Source organism: Adiantum capillus-veneris, chromosome 27, assembly GCF_014529385.1.
Source record: "Adiantum capillus-veneris isolate H3 chromosome 27, ASM1452938v2, whole genome shotgun sequence".
Classification (NCBI taxonomy): Eukaryota; Viridiplantae; Streptophyta; class Polypodiopsida; order Polypodiales; family Pteridaceae; genus Adiantum; species Adiantum capillus-veneris.
Genome location: NC_140957.1, coordinates 14,021,655 through 14,042,662, shown reverse-complemented (window position 1 = coordinate 14,042,662; position 21,008 = coordinate 14,021,655). Strand labels below are relative to the sequence as shown.

Below are 21,008 nucleotides of genomic sequence, written 5' to 3'. Positions count from 1 at the left end.
TTGGCATCCCTTGTACTCTTTAAATAAGTGGATAGGCCACTCACAACTTAGAGCATCTAGACGCAGAGTCTGAGTGTGAGCGCCTGCCTGCACTCTTGTACTTTGAACTCAAATTAATACAAAAGGAAATACCAAAAGGGGCGCCAGTCTTTGGGGCCAATAACTCTAGGCATGGAATTCCGCCGGGCCAGTGTCGAATCAATTGTGAAATGTCAACTGTTTTGAAGTGGTTATTTGTGCTCTCGCGGTAGATTCTCGACTTGGAGTGTCCAAGTCTGTTACAGTGGTATGAGAGCACGGCCGATTTCTCTTCTACAAGAAATCCGATCCCTAATATTTTTCTGCGGCACCTAGGGCTTCAGGCAAAGAAACAGAAGAAGCATGTTCGATTTGAAGGAGTACCCAGTTCTTCTTCTTTTGATAGTCCTTCTAGTTCATCTGACTCGAGCAAAGAAGACAGAAAAGGCAAAAAGCGAAGCAAAAAGCAACGCTTCGGAAAGGGCAAGAAAAAGGCAAAGAAGTCTAAATCTCGCCCCGAGAGTGACAGTTCTACAGAGGACTCGTCTACATACAGTTGAGACTCTGATGACATCAACTTTTATGCAAAGTTGAAGAAGAATTTTTATATAGCCAACCAGTATGAGTTTCTAGTAGACAAAAGCAAGAAAGTCCGAGAGTTTAAGGAAGGTGGACAGTCAATTAAATTTGACACTTTTTCTGGTTATAGAGATGCTTCGAAGGCTGTGTCTTTTGTACAGCAGTTTGACATCGCTTTCGCGGGAGGGCGTTACTCAGAGCACTCTAAGATTCGAAGAGCAGCCTCTTACTTCAAGGGGAATGCTCAAACTTGGTGGTCCACGCTTCTATTAAGCAAGACTGCGCCAGTTAACTGGCTGAAATTCAAGAGGCTTTTTATTTCTTCTTGGCTGACTCGAGAGTATGAACGCGACATACGAACTACTTGGAATCATCTTCGGATGACCAAGAAAGATATTATGGACGCTTATTGCGAGAGATTCTGGGGCTCTTTTCTACCCGTCTCTTCATTATAAAGATCTCGTTCAAGGAACAGATTGAGCGGTTTACCTTGGGTCTTCCTACAGAGATCTGAGATCACTGCTTGGAAGAAAAGTCAGCTTCTATTCAGGAGTTGATGAGTCATGCGAAACGGGTTTTTGCCATTCACTCTGGCAGTTTGACCTACCCCACCGATGAGATCATGACACAAAGAGCCAAATAGACTTTGACAAATGAAAGTAGATAGAGAAAAAGCAACAGAAAAGAAAGATGCACGACCCAAGCTTACTCCTCAGGAGCGGGCACGCTTCATCGGGGAAGGGAAGTGCTTTGGATGCGGGGAAACTGGACATATCTCCGTGAAGTACCCTAAAAAGGCACAGAAAGAACAAAATGACAAGGACGACGAAAGGCCTGAGAGTTCAAAAGCAACTGAGGAACGTGGAAGAAAAGGCAAGACGAAAACAGGACTGGTTCCACATTGCATGGGTACCGATCCCAGCACGGTGGACGAGAGTACAGAACTTTGCCAAGCTTGAGGTAAAATGAAAGATCAAGAAGCCCCGATCTTCTTTGATGGAGGAGCCAAGGCCAACTTCATTTCACCGGAATTGGCGGCGCGGCTCGAGATCACTCCCGATCGGATGGGACCACTTGCGGAGGCAGTTCTAGCGGCACCCGGCACGGATGTATCCATTACACCTATCATTGGCAAACTTCGGTTGCATTGTCAGGGGTATTTGGGGCATGAGTACTTTTACATGATTCCTTTGGAAGGTTGTGATGTCCTCTTGGGAATTCCCTGGTACCACAAGAACAACGCCGTGGTTGACTATTGGGCGAGGAAAGCGACATTGACCACAAAGAAGGGCAGAACCATTGTACTTGATATTAAACTTAAGGGCGAGTCTATCCCTATTGTATCTACTTCGGCCATTTCAAAGTTAATGAAATCCAGTCTGTTTGTTTACTCGATCTTTATGAAAGAGTTGAGTGAGGAAGATAGGACAAATATGTCTGAACTTAAAGAACACCAAGATTTTCTCCACTCTCATGCCGATTGCTTCTCAAAGGGCCTGCCAGGCGAGTTACCACATGCTTGTCCTGAAGATCATACCATTGATCTGATACCTGAAAGCACACTACCGAATCTGCCACCTTACCGTGTGAGCCGAGCACAGAACCCAAGAGATTATGAACCAAGTGAAAGACCTCTTGGAAAAGGCTCTTGCCCAGCCTAGTACTTCACCGTATTGCTCTCCAGTGTTGTTGGTTTTGAAGAAAGACGGACCTTGGAGAATGTGCATCGATTATAGATCTCTCAACAAAATCACCATCAAGAACAAATTTCCGATTCCTAGGATCGATAATATACTCGACAAATTACAGGGATCCTCGCGTTTTACCAAGATTGATTTGAAGAGTGGATATCATCAGATCCAAATCGCGCCGGGAGACGTCTACAAGACAGCCTTTCGGACGACTTTTGGGTTATTTGAGTTTTTGGTGATGCCTTTTGGCCTAACCAATGCTCTTGCGACATTTAACCCGATGATGGACACGATTTTTCGAGAGTACAAGCTATTTGTTGGCACTTTCTTTGACGATATCATTGTTTTCTCCAAGAATGAGGCAAAACATAAAGATTATCTGCTTCAGGTCTTTCAGGCATTACGAGATCACAAGTTAGTGATTAATGCGAAAAAAAGTGAATTTTTCCTACCAGAGATACACTTTTTGGGACACATTGTGTCAGCAGCAGGAGTGCAAATGGATCCGGCCAAGATAGAGACTATCCGTGATTGGCCCGATTTGAAGAATGTCCATGAAGTTAGAAGCTTCTTGGGATTGTGTTCGTACTACAAGCGGTTCATTCGAAAGTTTGCAAAGGTTGCTTCCCCTTTGCATATCTTGACACAGAAAGGAGTCCTTTTCTCTTGGGGACCCACAGAGGTGACTGCCTTTAAGACTTTGAAAGAGAAATTGACTACGGGACCAGTTTTGACTTTGCCGGACTTGCAGAAGTCATTTGAAGTATATTGTGATGCTTGTGGTCGTAGTCTGGGTGCGGTCTTAATGCAAGAAGGCCATGTCATTGCCTATGAGAGCCGATTGTTCTCAAGGCCGGCATTGACAGCACAGATTTATGAGAAAGAGCTTTTGGCGGTTATCCATGCTCTTACTCAATGGCAGCACTACCTACTCGGAGCGGATTTTACTGTCTTTACAGACGATCAGAGTTTACGCTACTTGTCACAGAAGCAGCTATCGGAAAAGCAGATGCGGTGGGCGAACATGTTGTCACAGTTTCACTTCCAGATTGTCCATGTTCAAGGTCAGAAGAATTTGGTGGCAGATGCTTTGTCTCGGAAGCCATTGGTTCTAGCTATTTCCGCGATACATCATAGGAGCTTCGAGGATATGGTCGACCAATATGCCACAGATCGAGATTTTGAAGACGTTTTCACACGGATACGGGATGGGGAGATAGTAGCGGGATATTCCATTCGGGATGGCTACTTGATGAGGAAAACCATGTTGTGCGTTACACAGCCCTTGAGGGAAAAGGTTATGACCGAATGCCACTGTCCGCCTTTTACGGGTCACCGCGGCATTGCTACCACCATGAAAGGGGTAGAGAGATATTTCTTTTGGCCGAGACTCAAGAAGGATGTGGATGAGTTTGTGCGTAGGTGCTTGGTATGCTAGAAGGTCAAGTTTGACAGGCATAAAACATAGGGATTGTTACAGCCTTTGCCCATACCCACCTGCCCCTGGGAAAGTATTGCAATGGATTTCATTTTTGATCTCCCGAGAACGCAGAGTGGTCACAATGGTATATGGACTGTTATTGACAGATTTAGTAAGCAGGCTCATTTCATTCCACTGAAGAAAACAGTCAAGTCGGATCACTTAGCGAGACTGACTGTGGCCTAGATTTTCAAATTACATGGCATGCCTGAGACGATTGTCTCCGACAGGGACCCCATATTTACGAGTTTGTTTTGGAAGGCAATTTGGGGGAACATTGGCACGCGGTTGCAATTCTCGTCATCTTTCCACCCGCAGATTGATGGGCAATCTGAGATTGCCAATTCAGTGGTTTTAGATTTATTGAAGTCTTATATCTATATAAAACACTAGAATGATACCTCATTCTCACTATGATATACAAAAATGAATCAAAGGCTGAGTTATTTTTGTGTTAATCATTGTCCTTTGTCTAAAGCCAACTGTCTTTCGAACTGTTATGTTCTTTTGTGTATAAGTATAAGTCTAAAAACAACCACACACACACACACACAACACTCGCCAGAGTTTTGACGTCAAGACTTGCGAGTAGATCTTTGAGATCTCTCTCAAAGAATAAAAAGAGGAAACTATAATAATCATTGAGTGTGGTGGATTGGTTATCATAATTTCCTCTTAAAATCAACTCTCACATTAAAGACTTGTCAGGTTAGAGATTTGAGGTCTCTTGCTTGTTTTGATATTAAAACTTCTCTCTCTCTCTCTCTCTCTCTCTCTCTCTCTCTCTCACACACACACACACTAATGCTCTATATCCCTCCATCTATCTTTCTCTCCCTATGGAAAAGTTCAAGTCCATAAGGAGCTATAACCATGCTCTCTCTCTCTCTCTCTCTCTCTCTCTCTCTCTCTCTCACACACACACACACACACACACACATGCATACTGGCGGTCAACCCCTCAATCACCCTCTCTATCTCCCTCCATCAATCTCTCTCTTCTTATGAGCAAATGGAGGCCCATTGAGAGCTGCATCTTCTCTCTCTCTCTCTCTCTCTCTCTCTCTCTCTCTCTCTCTCTCAGCGCGAGCTGGCCTGTGGAGGGGACGACCTACTGCTGCTGAGGTGACGAGTTGCGTGCTGTGGAGGTGACGACGTGCTGCTGTTGTTGGGGATGAGCTGCACGCTGGGCAGGTGACGACCTGCAGTGGAGAGCAGCGCGCTGGGCCTGTGGGGTAGCAAGGTCAGCGGCAGCATAGCACCTTCAGCACCTGCAGCGACTGACGTGCATACCCGCAGCAACAACACACCCAGCTGCAGCCTTGCACAGAAATTTGCAACAGGGCAACACGCAGGTACTCACTCTCTCTCTCAACAGTCAAGGGGATGGGCTGTAAACACTAGGCTTCCCGTGCGCTCAGCCTCGCCTCCTCGAGCTCGACCATGGCACCTCTTGACAGGAAAGAAGTGGAGGACATGATAGCCAGAGCTATCACACAGGCCAAGAAAGATGCGGACAAGGCACTGAACGCCGAAGTAAGGAGGATGACGGAAAAGATGAAGCAGATGGAGGATAACATCAGAGGCCTCACAGAAGAAAAGGAGGCCTGGAAGAAAGCATTCGAAGAACTCCGTGACACCTCCAACACGGAGATACACCGTATACAAGAAAGCATCAACCACCTCCTGATCTCGAGGGAAGAGGGGGAAATCTCGAGCTTCGAAGACATAGAAGTAGAGATCAAGAATAAATGGAAAGCAGACATCAAAGAAGAGATCCAGACAGAAATGGAGGCCAAACAATCGGGATGGGTGGAAGTAGTTAAAAAGAATATCAAGAAGGAGGTATGCGAGGAGGTTCACATGGGAGAGCACTTGAGGGTTCAGCTTACTCTCGAGGAGGAGCGATTGCGCCAGATGAGGAAACACAATGTTAGGATCACTGGCCTTAAAGAGGGACCTTCAGCAGAGGAGGATGCACGAGAGCTTTGTAGCCAACTAGGCTACAAAGAGACTATGCCTTTTACAAAGGCATGGCGAGCCGGCCGTGACACCACTCGAGCTCGCCCGTTGATCATGCAGTTACGAGGAGATGAGGACCGCACCACCTTTTTTCGCAAAAGGGTGCTCTTACGAGGCCTCCAAGGCGGCCATATCTTTATGGACGAGGACCTCACTAGGATGCAGATCGAGCACAGGAAATCATGCATGCCCAGGGTCCTTCAGGCACGGAAAGAAGGTAAAAAGGCCTTCTTTCCGAGATGGTAGAATCTTCATCGACAGCCGCCCAATCTCATAGGGATTCGGGACCTATGAGACACATACACTAGCACAGGAGACACCACTCAGAGGGGCAGTCTGGAACTGCAATGGTTCTATATGGACACATCCGGAGCGCCTAGAGGAGATCATCAGTGAGCATGACTTTGTATGTTTTACGGAGACACATGAGAGCCCAGAGAGAGGACTACCTGTAGTCACAGGATTCCAGTGGGAGTCGACTTACAGGACCATCACCAGACAGAGTACAGCTCGGGGGTCAGGAGGGGTGGCCATACTATTCAAACAGAGCTTACACAACCGGATACAGGTGATGAGTAGAGACGAGGAGGCATGCCATATGTGGGTACGGCTAGAGCTCACCCACGAGAGAGGGCTATACATTGCCATATGCTACTTTTCACCACATGGATCACGATATGCTATCCAGGACCCCTACTCCCGACTCTCGGAGGACATTTCTCACTACACATCACTCGGGGAAGTCCTCCTCATGGGGGACTTCAACGGGAGGACACAGAGCCGACAGTGTGAGATCTATGATATGGAGCAGCCGGAGATCATGAGGGCACTTGATGCAGAGGACATGGGGGTGAGTAGAGTGTCTGCAGATGGGGGACAGGACAACACTGGATATGGCAAACACCTTCTTGAGCTTGGCAGCAAGCACCATCTCGTTATTTATAACAGGATGGCGAGGTGGCCAGATTTTGGGGGATTCACTTGCTTCCCACACAGTGGCGGAGAGAGCACAGTGACTATTTGTTGGGCTCTACCCAGACAGCAGAGCTTATACACTCCTTCAGCGTTGCACGCACACCGATAGGGGCGGATCATACTTATCTCACATTCTCCCTTTTTGCTACACAGCTTGCTGACCCCCCCGCCTCCCCCCCTCACACTTACACTACCATTTCTTTCACTCATGAGCTCACTCCTGTTTATATACATCACCTGCATGAGCACCTTATACACTTAGACCCCACAGCCCCTCTGGACACACTCACCACACACATTACATCCATCTTACACGAGTCAGCCACTCAAAGTTTCCCACATCGCATACACACACACCCTCCACGCACTGGCACTATGCCACAAAACAGGTGGTACGACGACGAATGTCGAGATCTACACAGACACCTACATATACTGGAGATCAGAGGGGAGATTACACATCGCCAGGCTCAGCGCAAGATGCAGACACTTACCCGTCGTAAAAGACGGGAGTGGGAGGAGCACCAGTATTGGGACATCTATCATTTACTCATGAGCAAGAATAGTGCTGAGGCAAGGCGTCGGATCAGACCTCCCAGGCCATCCACTCCTATTCAGGACCCAGCGGCATGGCACAGATATGCCGAGAGCTTATACGAGATCCCAGGACAGCCACCCATACCTACGCCATCGGCTACCCGACCCACATCATCTACTTTCTTCACCACCCACATGGTGAAGAAAGCTATATCCCACCTACAGCATGGGAGGGCTAGAGATCAGGCAGGCCTACAGGCAAAGCATCTTATATATGGCTGTGATGCATTGGCACCACTCATTGCCCACCTCTTCAACCGCGCGCTTTCAGAGGGATTCTCAGAGTCGTGGACAGAGCGCACCATCGTGCCTATCCACAAATCTGGAGATGCCATGGATCCTAGCACATATCGCACTATCATGATTGGTCCTATACTGGCCAAACTATATGGCGCGGTTTTAGAGGAGGAGCTCAGTTCTCTAGCAGAGGGAGAGGACATGAGGACACCGGGACAGGCAGGCTTCCGCCGAGCTTTCTCTACTATTGATCATATCTTCACCCTTCGTTGTCTGATCGACCAGACACGGGTGAGGAAGAGGAGATTATATTGCTGCTTCGTTGACTTCCGCAAAGCATTTGACACATTACCTAGAGAGAGACTTTTCCGATGTCTGGCTGCGCTTGGGATTGGAGAGGAGATGGCATGGGGGATCTATGCATTGTATGAGCATGTATCTGGCAGAGTGAGATGCCCGGGTGGATTATCTGACACCCTTGTGAGCACCATTGGTGTGAAACAAGGTTGCCCCCTATCACCTACACTCTTTGGTCTATACATTGACGAGATTGTAGACTTCATCTTGCACAGGGGTGGAGAGGGTGTGGATATTGCAGGGACTACTGTACACATACTCTTATATGCAGATGATATTGTCCTGATGTCAGAGACGGCAGAGGGACTACAACTACATTTGCAGGCCCTGGATGATTTCTGCTCACAGAGAGGACTCACGGTGAACCTTGGCAAGACCAAGGTTCTCATATTTCATACATCGGCTCAGATTCGCAGACAGAGTAGATTTACAGTAGCTGGAGGGGATATAGAAGTGACAGGCTCATATGTATATCTGGGGGTTACATTCACCGCAGCATCAGGGACCTTCTCCATGACACAGGCAGCCAGAGATAGACTTACCAGAGGATACACATCACTAGCTCTGATGGAGAGACAGTGCCACCAGGTCCACTTCCAGGAGCCCCGGACGAAGGGGTGGCTCTTTGACACACTGGTCACACCTGCACTCATGTATGCCTCGGCCATTTGGGGACCGGGACTGGCAGACTCAGTATGGACACAGATAGAGAGGCCACAGATTATTATGATCTCCAGGATGATTCGCAGCAAGCCATCAGTTCCACACGACATTATTAGAGCTGAGCTGGCTGCACCACCGATGTTGGTAGAGGCACTCTTTCAGACTGTTTGCCTTCTTCGCAGATTCAAAGATATGGATCCAGATAGGATCTCTCATAGAGCCTTCATTGCATCTAGAGAGATGGTACAGGCAGGGGACACTAGCTCATGGTATGCCCAGACAAGAGATTGGCTAGCTCAGCACGGTTTTGATATTGATAGACTACCACCACTCCAGTATGACACCCAGGCCCCGACCTATACCCTCTCACGCTCTGAGCGGAATAGGGTCATCAGACAGGAGATATGGCATACATATATTCAGAGGACATGGCGCAGGCCCACAGACACCCTACCTCCTAAAATGCTATATTACTATGAGCATTTTCTGAGGTTCTCAGAGCAGGGATTCATTGAGATTCCATCATACATGCAAGAGTACATGCCACACCGACTTCGGGTCAACATTGGCCAGCTACGAGTGTCATCACATCAGCTAGAGATTGAGAGTGGCAGAGCCAGAGGCATACCACGAGAGGAGCGTACATGCCGGATTTGCCAGACGGAGGTGGAGAGTGAGGAGCATTTTATCATGAGATGCCCAGCATATACAGAGCTGAGAGAGAGATATGGCATTGGAGACTCATTACAGCAGCATATGATAGGCCGAGAGCAGAGGAGGTTTGGCCAGTTCCTGGTTGCGGCTCTAGAGGTTCGAGAGCAGTTGTTACAGCCACGCCAGAGTCAGGATAGCAGGACACAGACTACCATCACACAGTTTTTCCGACGAGCAGGACCAGACCCCCCCACACTACCTACACAGAGTAGAGGGCTTACCCTTCTGCAGGCAGAGTCTCAGAGGGCACATCGGAGACCGAGGCTCCCAGGATACACGACACATGGGTGTCACCAGAGGGAGATCTCGAGGATACTAACCTTACACCATCAGTATCTAGAGCAGAGTCATGTACCAGCACCAGGAGATCCAGCATTCCAGAGATACCTGAGCAGGCCACCACCGATGTACCACATTCTCTACCCTACATATGTTGCTTGTTTTTAGATACCCTCCCTATCATCTCTAGGTGGTATCACCTTGCAGCCCCTAGTTGAGCCTGATGATGCGTGAGCACACCTCGACACGAGGACCCACACTATACATTGTACACCACATGCACCACCCTACCACACCCTCTTGCATAGTATAGGCTCATTTCAGTTTGTACCCTTTTTTTATTTTCCGATGCCTAGAGCATCAACACATGTATATGATATTGTCTCATAGGTCGAGTTCGGCCTTTCGAAGACGTTAATAAAGCTTTCTTTCTTTCTTTCTTTCTTTCTCTCTCTCTCTCTCTCTCTCTCTCTCTCTCTCTCTCTCTCTCTATGGGGGTCACTTTATTTAAAATCTATGTATCGCATGCATTTAAGGACTGTTTATAAAACCCCTTAGCTATGAAATTTTTACCAATAAAATTGATGTCTTTATGTGGAAGAAATTTTCAAGATAAACAATCCTTCAGGCAATCGATGTCTCTATATGGAGAAATATTCAAGAGTTTTATGTCAAAAAGCAATGTCTTATGTAGCACAAATGCCTCTTCCCGGAGAAAGTTTTTGAAATCAATACCTAGATATCCAAATTGTAGTGGTAATGTAATTCTGCACACACCACACCACCTAAGCTCATGAGTCCAAAGCCGCATTCTCAAATAATATTTCTCATTTCCCTCAAATGAAACACCCTTTGCTTTATTTCAAGCCTAAAAAATATGACCTCAATAGCCAATAGTGTAACCATCTTAATCCACCACAACTGTTTCACCCTCTTTTAGTGTTCACAACCTCAGGTCCTTCAGCCTGAGTCAAGACTTTGTCAATGTATATTAGGATACTCACAACAACACGATACACTCTTCAACGGGGAAGGCGCCATTTGAGATTGTTGAAGGTGCTGCGAAGGTTCCACCCTTCCTAAGCACGAAAGATAAGATTTTTGAAGCTGATGAGTATACGCACGACTTAGACACGCTTTTGCCAAGGTCTGCGAGGCTTTGCAGAAATCTCAAGAATAACAGAAAAAGGCAGCGGATCACCATCATCGCGATTTGAAATTGGCGACGATTTGAAATTGAAGGAGGATGATTGGGTGCTCTTACGTTTTGAGAAGGCATGCCTGAGAAAGAAGAAGGGACAAGAGAGGCTTTTTCCAAAGCTTAGTATGAGATACTACGGACCTTTCCAGATCTCCGAAAAGATCAATGATGTCTCCTTCCGACTGAAATTGCCTGACACTTGGAGGATTCACAATGCATTTCATGTGAGTCTCTTGAAACCTTTTAAAGGTGATGTGCTTGAAGATGGGGAGCTCGATGAGCAACCCGAAGTGGAGGAAAACGAGGAGATCCTTATTCCTGAACAGATTTTGGCACATAAGGACACAGAATAAGGGTAAAGTAAGAAGGCGGTTCTTGGTCAAATTCAAGAACTATTCTGCATTGGATGCGAAGTGAATGGAGGAGGACCACCTAGCAGATACTCCTCAAATTGTGAACCTTTACCTTGAACCTTTTGGTTTAGCATAGTCTATTCCAAATGGAACCCAAAATTCAGCTTGGCCGTAGATCTGGTACAATAGGATGCACAAAAGGGGAGTTACTCCGCTCCTTTGTCAACAGATGCCTTGATTTTAGAATACTAGAGTCACTGATGTCTCTTTGAGCTTCACGGATACTGAGAGCTGAAAGTATTCTGCTGTATGACTTTATGAAATGGAATTCTTGAATATGAAACTAATTTGTTCTTGACTTGTTTTTTAAGTGCAGGAACTGATAGACAAAATGACTGTAGCATTTTGGTCTAATTGATCTCGAATAGACATGGTTGCAATAGGGGTCAGTCAATCGGACATGTATGAGATTCCTGACTAGATCTAGATGCGATTGCTAACTGCATTGCCGATAAATCATTGTCTAAGATCCGAATGAATGTTGAATGTGATTGGTCATGTGATGTCCTGCGATGTCATGTGATGTGACTGTCGATAGGTACATGTGCTAGATGTGTGTTCCCAGTGCGCCAGTACTAACAGTCAGTGTCTGCTAAGACAGTTTATGGCTTCTGTCTGTTTTGCAGGCGTAATCGAGGGCGATTACAATGCTTTCAAGAGGGGGGTATGTCACAATCCAGTGACGGGGCCTAACAGTGACGTGCCCAAACCCTAGACACAAAGGGGTTGCAAGACTGAACGTAGAGGCTGGCAGACAGGTCCGCGAAACCCGCTGGGTTTGCCACGTGGTAGCAGCGTACGGACCCTCGAAAATTGCGGCGGAATATCCGGAAAAGCAGGGCTGACGTGGGCTAAGCTGTACGGCCTGCTTTTTCTACGCAAGGGCTGATAAAAATTCCTACGCAATGTTATGGCAGCTTTTGCTTTATTTGCACGCAAATTGGAAAGAGCTTGTGAGAGAAAGAGCCTTGGCTTTACTTATGAAAGCTTTTGAGTTTTCAGCTTTTGGGGCTCAGCTTTTGGCATCCCTTGTACTCTTTAAATAAGTGGACAGGCCACTCATAACTCAGAGCATCTGGACGCAGAGTCTGAGTGTGAGCGCCTGCCCGCACTCTTGTACTTTGAACTCAGATTAATACAAAAAGAAATACCGAAAGGGGCGCCAGTCTTTGGGGCCAATAACTCTCGGCACGGAATTTCGCCGGGCCAGTGTCGAATCGATTGTGAACTGTGAACTATTTTGAAGTGGTTATTTGTGCTATCGTGGTAGATTCTCGACTTGGAGTGTGCAAGTCTGCTTTGCACTCACCTTCTGCAAGGTGGACTCTACTCATGCTATGCACATGTACCTGCTTGGATTACATGAGGATTACCATTGGGCCTATTTAAAGACAAAGCCCCAATTGACGTCGAGGATGCAGTGGCAAAGGCCAGGACGTTCCATTTAATAAATGGAGCGAATTAAGAGAAGAGAAGAAGTTCAGGCCATCAATCTGGCGAGGGTGCATCGAGGAAGCGACCTTGATTCTAGCAAAGGTCCAAATCACCACCGAGACCTTCTCAAGAGAAGAAGAAAGCCAAAAATGCTTCAGTTGCTCATGCAGTGAAGAAGGGGGCTTGCTTCGAACGGAGGATTCTGACGATTCCTCTATCTGCACAGTAAGGCGCTTACCTGGTGGCTCGACATAACAGAGAAGCCTACGACGTGGGCTGATTTTTGTGTGAAGTTCAAGAAAGGCTCTTTGTTTTGATAAGTACACGACAACTTTCAAGGAAGCGCTCACCTTTCTTTTGATAAGTACACGACAACTTTCAAGGAAGCGCTCACCTTTCTTTTGATAAGTACACGACAACTTTCAAGGAAGCGCTCACCTTCTGCAAGGTGGACTCTACTCATGCTGTGCACATGTACCTGCTTGGGTTAAATGAGGATTATCGTTGGGCCTTATTTAAAGACAAAGCCCCGAAGGATGCCGAGGATGCAGTGGCAAAGGCCTGGACGTTCCATTTGATAAATGGAGCGAATTATGAGAAGAGAAGAAGTTCAGGCCATCAATCCGGCGAGGGTAATTTGAGGAAGCAACCACGATTCCAGCAAAGGTCCAAATCACCGTCGAGACCTGCTTAGGAGAAGAAGAAAGCCAAAAAGGCTTCAATTGCTCATGCAGTAAAGAAGGGGGCTTGCTTTAGATGTGGCCAGACAAGTCACCAAATCAAGGATTGCCCCAAAAATGAGATGAAGAAACGGGAGGATCGTCCTTTGGTTCAAATTCACGAGATCTCAGGTAACTCTGATGTTATACAAGTTGAAATTCATCACTTGGCACACAGTTCCTGCACTAATTATACTTTTAGCGCCAAAGTGTTTAACAAGCATGATCTTCTCCATTTTCCGGGGAAGATCAATGGTCACAATGTGACCGTACTCCTTGATAATGGAAGCTCACACAAATTTGTGGATGCAAAATTCAGAAACTACGCCTGCATACGCGGGACAGTGAACATGAGTATCGCGTGAAGATGGCTCGTTGCGAGGATATAGATGTATGAAATCGAATGGTTTCACATTTGTCGCTCGAGCTGACTGATTACAAAGAGAACCTGGATTTCCAGATCATGCGCCTCGGCAGAGCAGATGTTATCTTAGGAATTCCATGGTTTTATGATAAACAAGACTCATTGTATATAGACTATGTACATCACTCTCTTGTTTTTGTTAAATAGGACATGCCTCATATATCTGTGTCGCTCTGTAATCAGATTTCTGTAAATAATGGTTTTGCAATACTAATTGTTATTGCTTCGGAAATGTATAAGAATACAAAGTCTTCTGATTTAATAAATGTGTACCATCTGCTTGGTTTGATACATTAGTGCTTGGTACTTCTGTCTCACTGAATTTCGTAAAAATGTTTCATGTTCTTCTGTTGAACTTTGGGATTCTTATGAATCCAATCTTATCCAAGAAATCGTGACTAAATTCAAGGATGTTTTTCCTGAGGATCTACCTCCTAGCTTGCCACCTTCGAGAAGAGTACATCATGCCATTGAGTTGGTGGTTGGTAGTCAGCCCTTCTCAAAGCAACCTTATCGGTTTAGTAAAACCGAGGAGGACAAGATTCAACGGCAATTGAAAGATTATCTCGACAAGGGTTTTGTTCGGCCAAGTAAATCCCCATGGGAGACGCCTGTGTTACTTTCTAGAAAGAAGGATAACACTATGCGCTTTTGTATGGATTACAAGGGCTTGAATAAGCTCACTGTCAAGAATAAGCGTATGGACGATTTGATAGATCGGCTCCATGGGACGTTGTATTTTACGAAGATAGACCTGCGATCAGGCTATTATCAGATACGGATCAAACTGGAAGATGTTCCCAAAACAGGTTTCCATACGCGTTACAATCACTATGAATTTTTGATCTTGCCTTTTGGTTTGACCAACGCTCAAGCTACGTTTCAACAAGCTACGTTTCAACAGATGATGAATGATCTGCTGAGACCGTTTATAGGCAACTTTGTTGTTGTATTTCTTGATGACATCTTCATCTACATCCGAAGTTTCTCTGATCATTTAGCACAAATACGCTCTGTTCTCGAAGCATAGTTACAGGGAATGGCAATTTTCAGCTCTCCGTTCCCCATTTCCAGTCCAACATACTGTTGCGAATCCCCGTTCCGTGTTTAAGACGTGAGTATCCATAACAGAGAATGGCGATCATGCTCGTTGCCGTTCACCGTTCCGCGTTCCGATTTCCCGTTCCGGGTAACTATGTCTCGAACAACTGAGAACTGAGAATCTTTATGCTAAGGCTTCCAAGTGTAAATTTTTCAAGAAAGAGCTTTTGTATTTGGGTCACATCATTACTCGCGATGGAATTCGCGTCGACCTTGAAATGTTGGATAAAGTGTGAAATTGGCCCATTTTGAAGAATGTGCGCCAAGTAAAGTCCTTTCTAGGCTTTACTGGATTTTTTCGCAAGTTTATCAAGGATTACTCTAAAGTTGTTGCTCCGCTTACGCAACTTTTAAAAGGAGGGGTGAGGACCGAAGACTTCAGGTCCTCACTATAAAGGTAGTCTGGAATGAGCGTCTCAACGAGAGCTTTCGCACACTAAAGCACTTGGTGACTACCGTGCCAATATTGCACATTGTGGATCCTAGCAAACCGTTTGTGGTTGAAACGGATGCTAGTGATTATGTGATTGGTGCGGCACTGTATCAAGATGGACATCCTGTTGCGTTTAAAAGTAAAAAACTTTCTGCCGTTGGAATGCGCTATCCAACGTATGAGAAGGAGCTTTACACTATAGTCCATGCCTTGAGAAAGTGGCGGCACTACTTGTATGGCTCTACGTTTGTTGCATGAACACACCATCACTCTTTGCGCTATGTCTATGATCAGGGTGATCTCACGGGCCGGAAGGCTAGATGGGTTGAACTTATGCAAGAGTTTGACTTTGAGATCCGTTACACAAAAGGATCCAGCAATCGAGTTGCCGATGCACTCAGCAAGATTTCTGAGGTTAGCCTTGCCTATGGCTGAAATCTCTCTCTCTCTCTCTCTCTCTCTCTCTCTCTCTCTCTCTCTCTCTCTCTCTCTCTCTCTCTCTCTCTCTCTCTCCCCCCCCCCCCGAGAGCTATGTCGTTCGGATAGCTATTTTGGCAAGATATGGAACAAGATCAGAGCGGGGCATGAATTGTGTACAGTGTACACGCTTCTTGGGTGGTCCGGAGACCCAAGTGAGTCGTGCTGGAGAGACGAGACAATATGCCATTAGAGGTGGACTATTGTTCAGAAATGGAAAGGTCTACGTACAGAAAATCGATGAGGTTCGACAAAGGATTTTGTTCGAATGCCATGACGTTCCTACACTAGGCACCCAGGCATCCAAAGAACTTTCGCTTTGATCAAGCGATATTTCTATTGGCCAAGGATGCGCTCTTAGATAGAAAGCTATGTGAAGAGATGCACTCACTGTCAGGTCAATAAGGCGGAGCGCCTTAAGAAAGCTAGCCTGTTACATCCATTGGAAATCCCAGATGCCAAGTGGCAAAGAATTTCCATGGACTTCATCATTGATTTGCCAAATACTAGTCGAGGCAATGACGCCATTTGGCCTTCAAAGTATTTCCTTGGACTTCATTGTTGGTTTGCCAAATACTAGTTGCGGCAATGACGCCATTTGGGTTGTGGTCGATAGACTCACAAAAATGCCAAGATTCTAAGTTCATTCGGCAATTTTGGCAAGATGTGTTTGCTCATCTTCAGACGAAGTTGAGTATGTCGTCTTCTGACCATCCTGAGTCCGACGAACAAACTAAGAGGATGAATCAGAAGTTAAGAGGACATGTTGAGAGCTTATGTCTCTCACATGCAGTCTAATTGGGAAAGGTATCTACCACAATTGGAGTTTGCCTACAATAGTAGCAAGCATTCTGCTACTGGATTTAGCCCATTCATGCTGATGTATCGATTCGAGCCTAATCCCGAATTGCTATTGGCTTAGAGAAAGTCAAGGAACACCAAGCTCGTGATTTCTTGTATGACATGCAAGAAATGCTCGAATTGGCTAAGGATAGTATAAGAACGGCTCGAGATTGAGTCACAACTTATGCTAATCAAAAAGATCTCCAAGGACTCTAGAGGTGGGACAATGTGTCTATCTGAAGATACCCAAGGATTCCAAGACAATGCGAACGGGAAAGCATTATAAGCTTTTAGCTAGATATCATGGTCCATTCTTGGTCACAAAGAAAATTGGCCAAGTTGCCAATAAGCTCGCTCTTCGTTTGGTTGTTAGTATACATCCAGTGTTTCATGTCAGCCGCCTTACCAAAGACTATTTTAGATCACCATACCCGTCCTTGGCGCCAAAAAGCTTATGACGGATACTTGATTAGTTAGAGCTTTGAAAGCTCAGTATCCCCACTTAATTGATGACAACACCAATGGTTCTTAAGGGGGGAAGTATGTTATGTCCCACTCACAGGAGAGGGGATCTAGCCTATACGCTGTCGGGATGGGCTTCCAGTGTGCGGGCGGACGTAGTGTGAACCCGGCTAGTGTGATCGGCCATTATTATTAAAGGGAGGCTAAGGCCTCGTTAGCAATTATCGACCCCCACTAACAGAGTGCCAGTGGTTAGCCCGTGAGGCTAGGAGTGCGCAAGGTCATCTCGAGGAGGTGAGGCCAGGTGGTATGGGACGCTCGGTCTTACAGGTGCACGCCTATGTCCTTGGACGTTGGCCCCAGCACGAGCTACCGGATGGTGGCTATGGTCGGATGGTTCGCCCGCAGTGTGTCTGTAGGTGGTCCGTGTAGTCGGGAGATCCACTCCGCTTGTTCGTTTCAACGCTTGTCATTGGAAAACACGTTTGCATTGTCAAGGGTATTTAGGGCGCGAGGAATTTTACATCATGTCTTTGGCAGGGTGTGATGTCCTCCTAGGAATCCCTTGGTTCCACAAGAATAGCACCGTGGTCGATTGTAGGGCAAGGGAGGCCATCTTGAAGAATCAGAAGGGCAAAGAGATTGTACTTGATGTAAAATTGAAAGCCAAGTCCGTCCCACTTGATGAAATCCAGTCTTCCCCCCCCCCGGCGAGAAAAAGATCCTTCTATTAGTTACTGAAACTACAGGGGCTACAACCACCTCTGCAAGAGAGGGCTACAACAATCATAAGGGGGAGACTCTCCCAATGAAAAACAACATATGTACAATGAGGCTAAATCAAGAGATGGGAGGAGGGAAAAGCCACACAGGTGGGCGATAGTGCCATCTCACCACACCCTGGACCATGGTGAAGAAGGGCCCAGGGCGCCAGAGTCGAAGGAAAGCCTCTGTACGCTCCCGCATGCGGTCGGAGCTCCCCTAGAGTCTCAAACTGTTCTCTGAGAGTATGGATCAACTCTAGCCAAAAATCTCGAACAGTCTCTACTGGTGGTACAAGACGAGACTCAAAGATGCGGAAGCAGCGGGTCCGCCAGATGAATCAGAGTGTCAGGTCGCAGATGAGTTCCCAACACTTCTCTCTCTCACTGCACCACTCTTGTGGAGTAAGCTCTGTAGCAGGTTGGAGTGCACGTCGACCCCCCTGCATCACTATCATCCTGTTGGTGGAGGATAACTCAAACTGAAGTGCCTGAGCCCTGAGAGTAGACCAAGCAGATGCTACCCATGTGTACTGTTGAGCTGTGAAAAGAGCTGGCATCAGTCGAAGAACACGAAGCTACACCTGCTATGCCAAAGGACAGTGACGCTGACTCTCCACAAGATGGTCACAAGCTGCACATGTGGCTGAGAGACCACTATGTACAAGCCAGTTCCCAATTGCTATAGCTCGGTGTGCAACCAACCACTAGAACAAAGTGACTTACCTCGGCTGTCTGGAGTCCCACAACCTCTCCCAAAAAGCTGCCAAGAACTCAGCTGTGAGACTCTCTTACCAATGAGGTGCTGCAACAGGACGAGCCTCTCTCTGCGCTACCAGTATGTGACGTCCCAGTCGAACAATGTACTGAAAGAAAGGGACGCGTGGATGGTCTGCTGAGGAGAAAGGGTCCCTCTAAAGCCACTCTTCAGGATCCACTGTACTTGTGCCAGTGGACAGCTCTCCCAAGCCCACAATCTCTAGTGGCCAGCAGTCTCAAGAGCTGTTGGGTCGGGATCTATGATGCAAGTCCTCCCACAGATGCCCACCACTCGGATCCTTTGAAAACAGCACTCTGCCACCTGTGGGGCCTCTACTGAAACTCCGTGTAAGCGACCCTCACCCTGTAGCTCGAAGAACAGGGAGGGTACAGTCTCTGAGCAAGCCCGAACTGCGATGAGAACCTCCAGTGGGCGTGAAGGCCCCCATCCATCTGGCCGCTGCTGACTCGAGAGGTGTGAGCCACTCAGCTGGTATTGCCTCTATGATGTCCTGACACATGCTCTACAACCCTCTCATGCCCTGAAGCTGGATGCTCTGAAGCTCCACTGATAAGCCTAAAAACTGTAGCCAATCACCTAGAGTGCGTGCTGGACCCTCTGCCATGGGACCCCAAGAAACATGAGGCCTACTCCCAACCAAGTGGCCTCTCTGAGTGCTAACCATGGGGTTCCAAACAAGAGGCTATCTCAGGCGCTCCTCCGTGCAAGTAGACTGATGCTGCTCCAGGCCTCTCCGCAGCTTCTCCCAGGAACGGAGCACTCACAGCAAAACGGTCCTCCAGTCTCTTGGTCAGGCCAACTCTGCGCATCTCTGTGAAAATCCATTTGGTTGAAGGCCACCAGGTTTAGTGTAATCCTACCTACAAATTTTGAAATTCACCTCTAAATTTTATATTTGAAGGTGAGAAAACCTACAAAATTTTGAAAAAATTAGTGTAATTCGGTGTAAAAACCTTCAAATTTTGTCAATTTACCTATGTCGTTTCATATATATAGGTCGCATCTCCTGAGTCACAATACAAGTCATTTGTGCCCACACCTGCTCTTTGCATGCATCCTTACGCTCTGACTGAGGCTCTGCAGACAGCAGGTCACGGTAAAAGTCAGTGGCAACTGCACGCATGTCCTCTGGCTCTGAAGCAACTGACTCGTCGGGCCTCCTCAACTCGCTGACCCTGGCCTGCGCATGTCAGGGGCCCCACCGTCTCAAAGAAAGCCCCTGTCACTCTGTCACCAACCTGGGCCCACTGAGATGCTTGTCGATGAAAAGCAAACTCCTGGCGCCGCTCCTGTGTGCTGGCAAGCTCCTGGCGAGCCTGCTGCAACTGCTCCTCCAACCTCCTAGAGAAAAAACCGACTATGCTGAGCAAGTCCAGAGGCCACTCTGTTAGCAAGAGAGTCCTGCAAGTCTAAGCCCTCTGTCCAAAGAGCCACCACTCACTCTTTGAGCGCAGAGTCCAGCAAGACCTTCTCAGGGATGCGAAGCAATGTGCTCCCCCTCCTCTGTCTATCTGTAATTGTGAGGATCACTGGTGCATGGTCCGAAAACAAAGTCACGGCCAAAATGCCAACTGACCCACCCAAGTCACAGAAATGGTCACTAGTGTAGAAGCGATCTATTCGAGATAGATTCACTCCTCCCACTCTGTGATCCAAATGAGAAAAGACCAAGATGTCTGGAGGCCTCACAAAGCTAGAATGCAGCCACACATCTGAAACCCGCAGTCATACAAAACCTCTCCCAAGCTACCAACTCAACTCTATGCACAGTAGTATGGCTACCTCCAATTCTGTCAGAGGGGTCCTCTAACATGTTGAAGTCACCCCCAATGCACCATTGCTCTGCTTGCGGCAAAGACTCTACAATATGGGACCGAAACTCTACACTGCACTCGCGACATTGGGCGCGTAGATGTTGAGGAAGCCCATGAGGCAACCCTGAAGCTGCATAGTAATCCACTGAGCCTTGCCTGACACAATAATCCCTCTACCCACAATGGCCTACTGCAAAGAATCCGCAATAGTCATACATACCCCACCCTGGATGCCTCCAGGTCCAAATGCAGCTGACCAAAACGTCTCATAGCGGCCACGCAAAATATGACCACACCGTCTAATGCGACTCTCACAAAGATGATGCTCCTGTAGCATAAGAATGTCAATCTCACCACCCACAAGGCATCTTTGAAGCTCTTAACGCAGTCGACCCCGCTGACGCTGAAACTGGGGCCCTCCTAATCCCTGCACAATCCATGAGATGATCCTGATTGTTCATGGAGTCAGTGGGAGAAAACAGCTGCGGCCACAGCAGCCAACCTCGCTATCTTTGAGGCCGGCTTGGATGGGT

The 21,008-nt window shown here is 47.1% G+C and overlaps 2 protein-coding genes across 8 annotated transcripts in view; one reads left to right on the top strand and one right to left on the bottom strand.

Annotated features, from left to right (window-relative positions):
• Positions 1-21,008, bottom strand: part of LOC147421532 (uncharacterized) — a 144,810-nt gene that overhangs the window by 29,862 nt on the left and 93,940 nt on the right. The window lies entirely within an intron of this gene.
• LOC147421533 (uncharacterized) lies at positions 7,853-10,078 on the top strand. The gene has a single exon (XM_086503407.1). It carries the CDS (start codon positions 8,002-8,004, stop codon positions 9,778-9,780), a length of 1,779 nt encoding a protein of 592 aa, XP_086359533.1. The 5' UTR covers positions 7,853-8,001; the 3' UTR covers positions 9,781-10,078.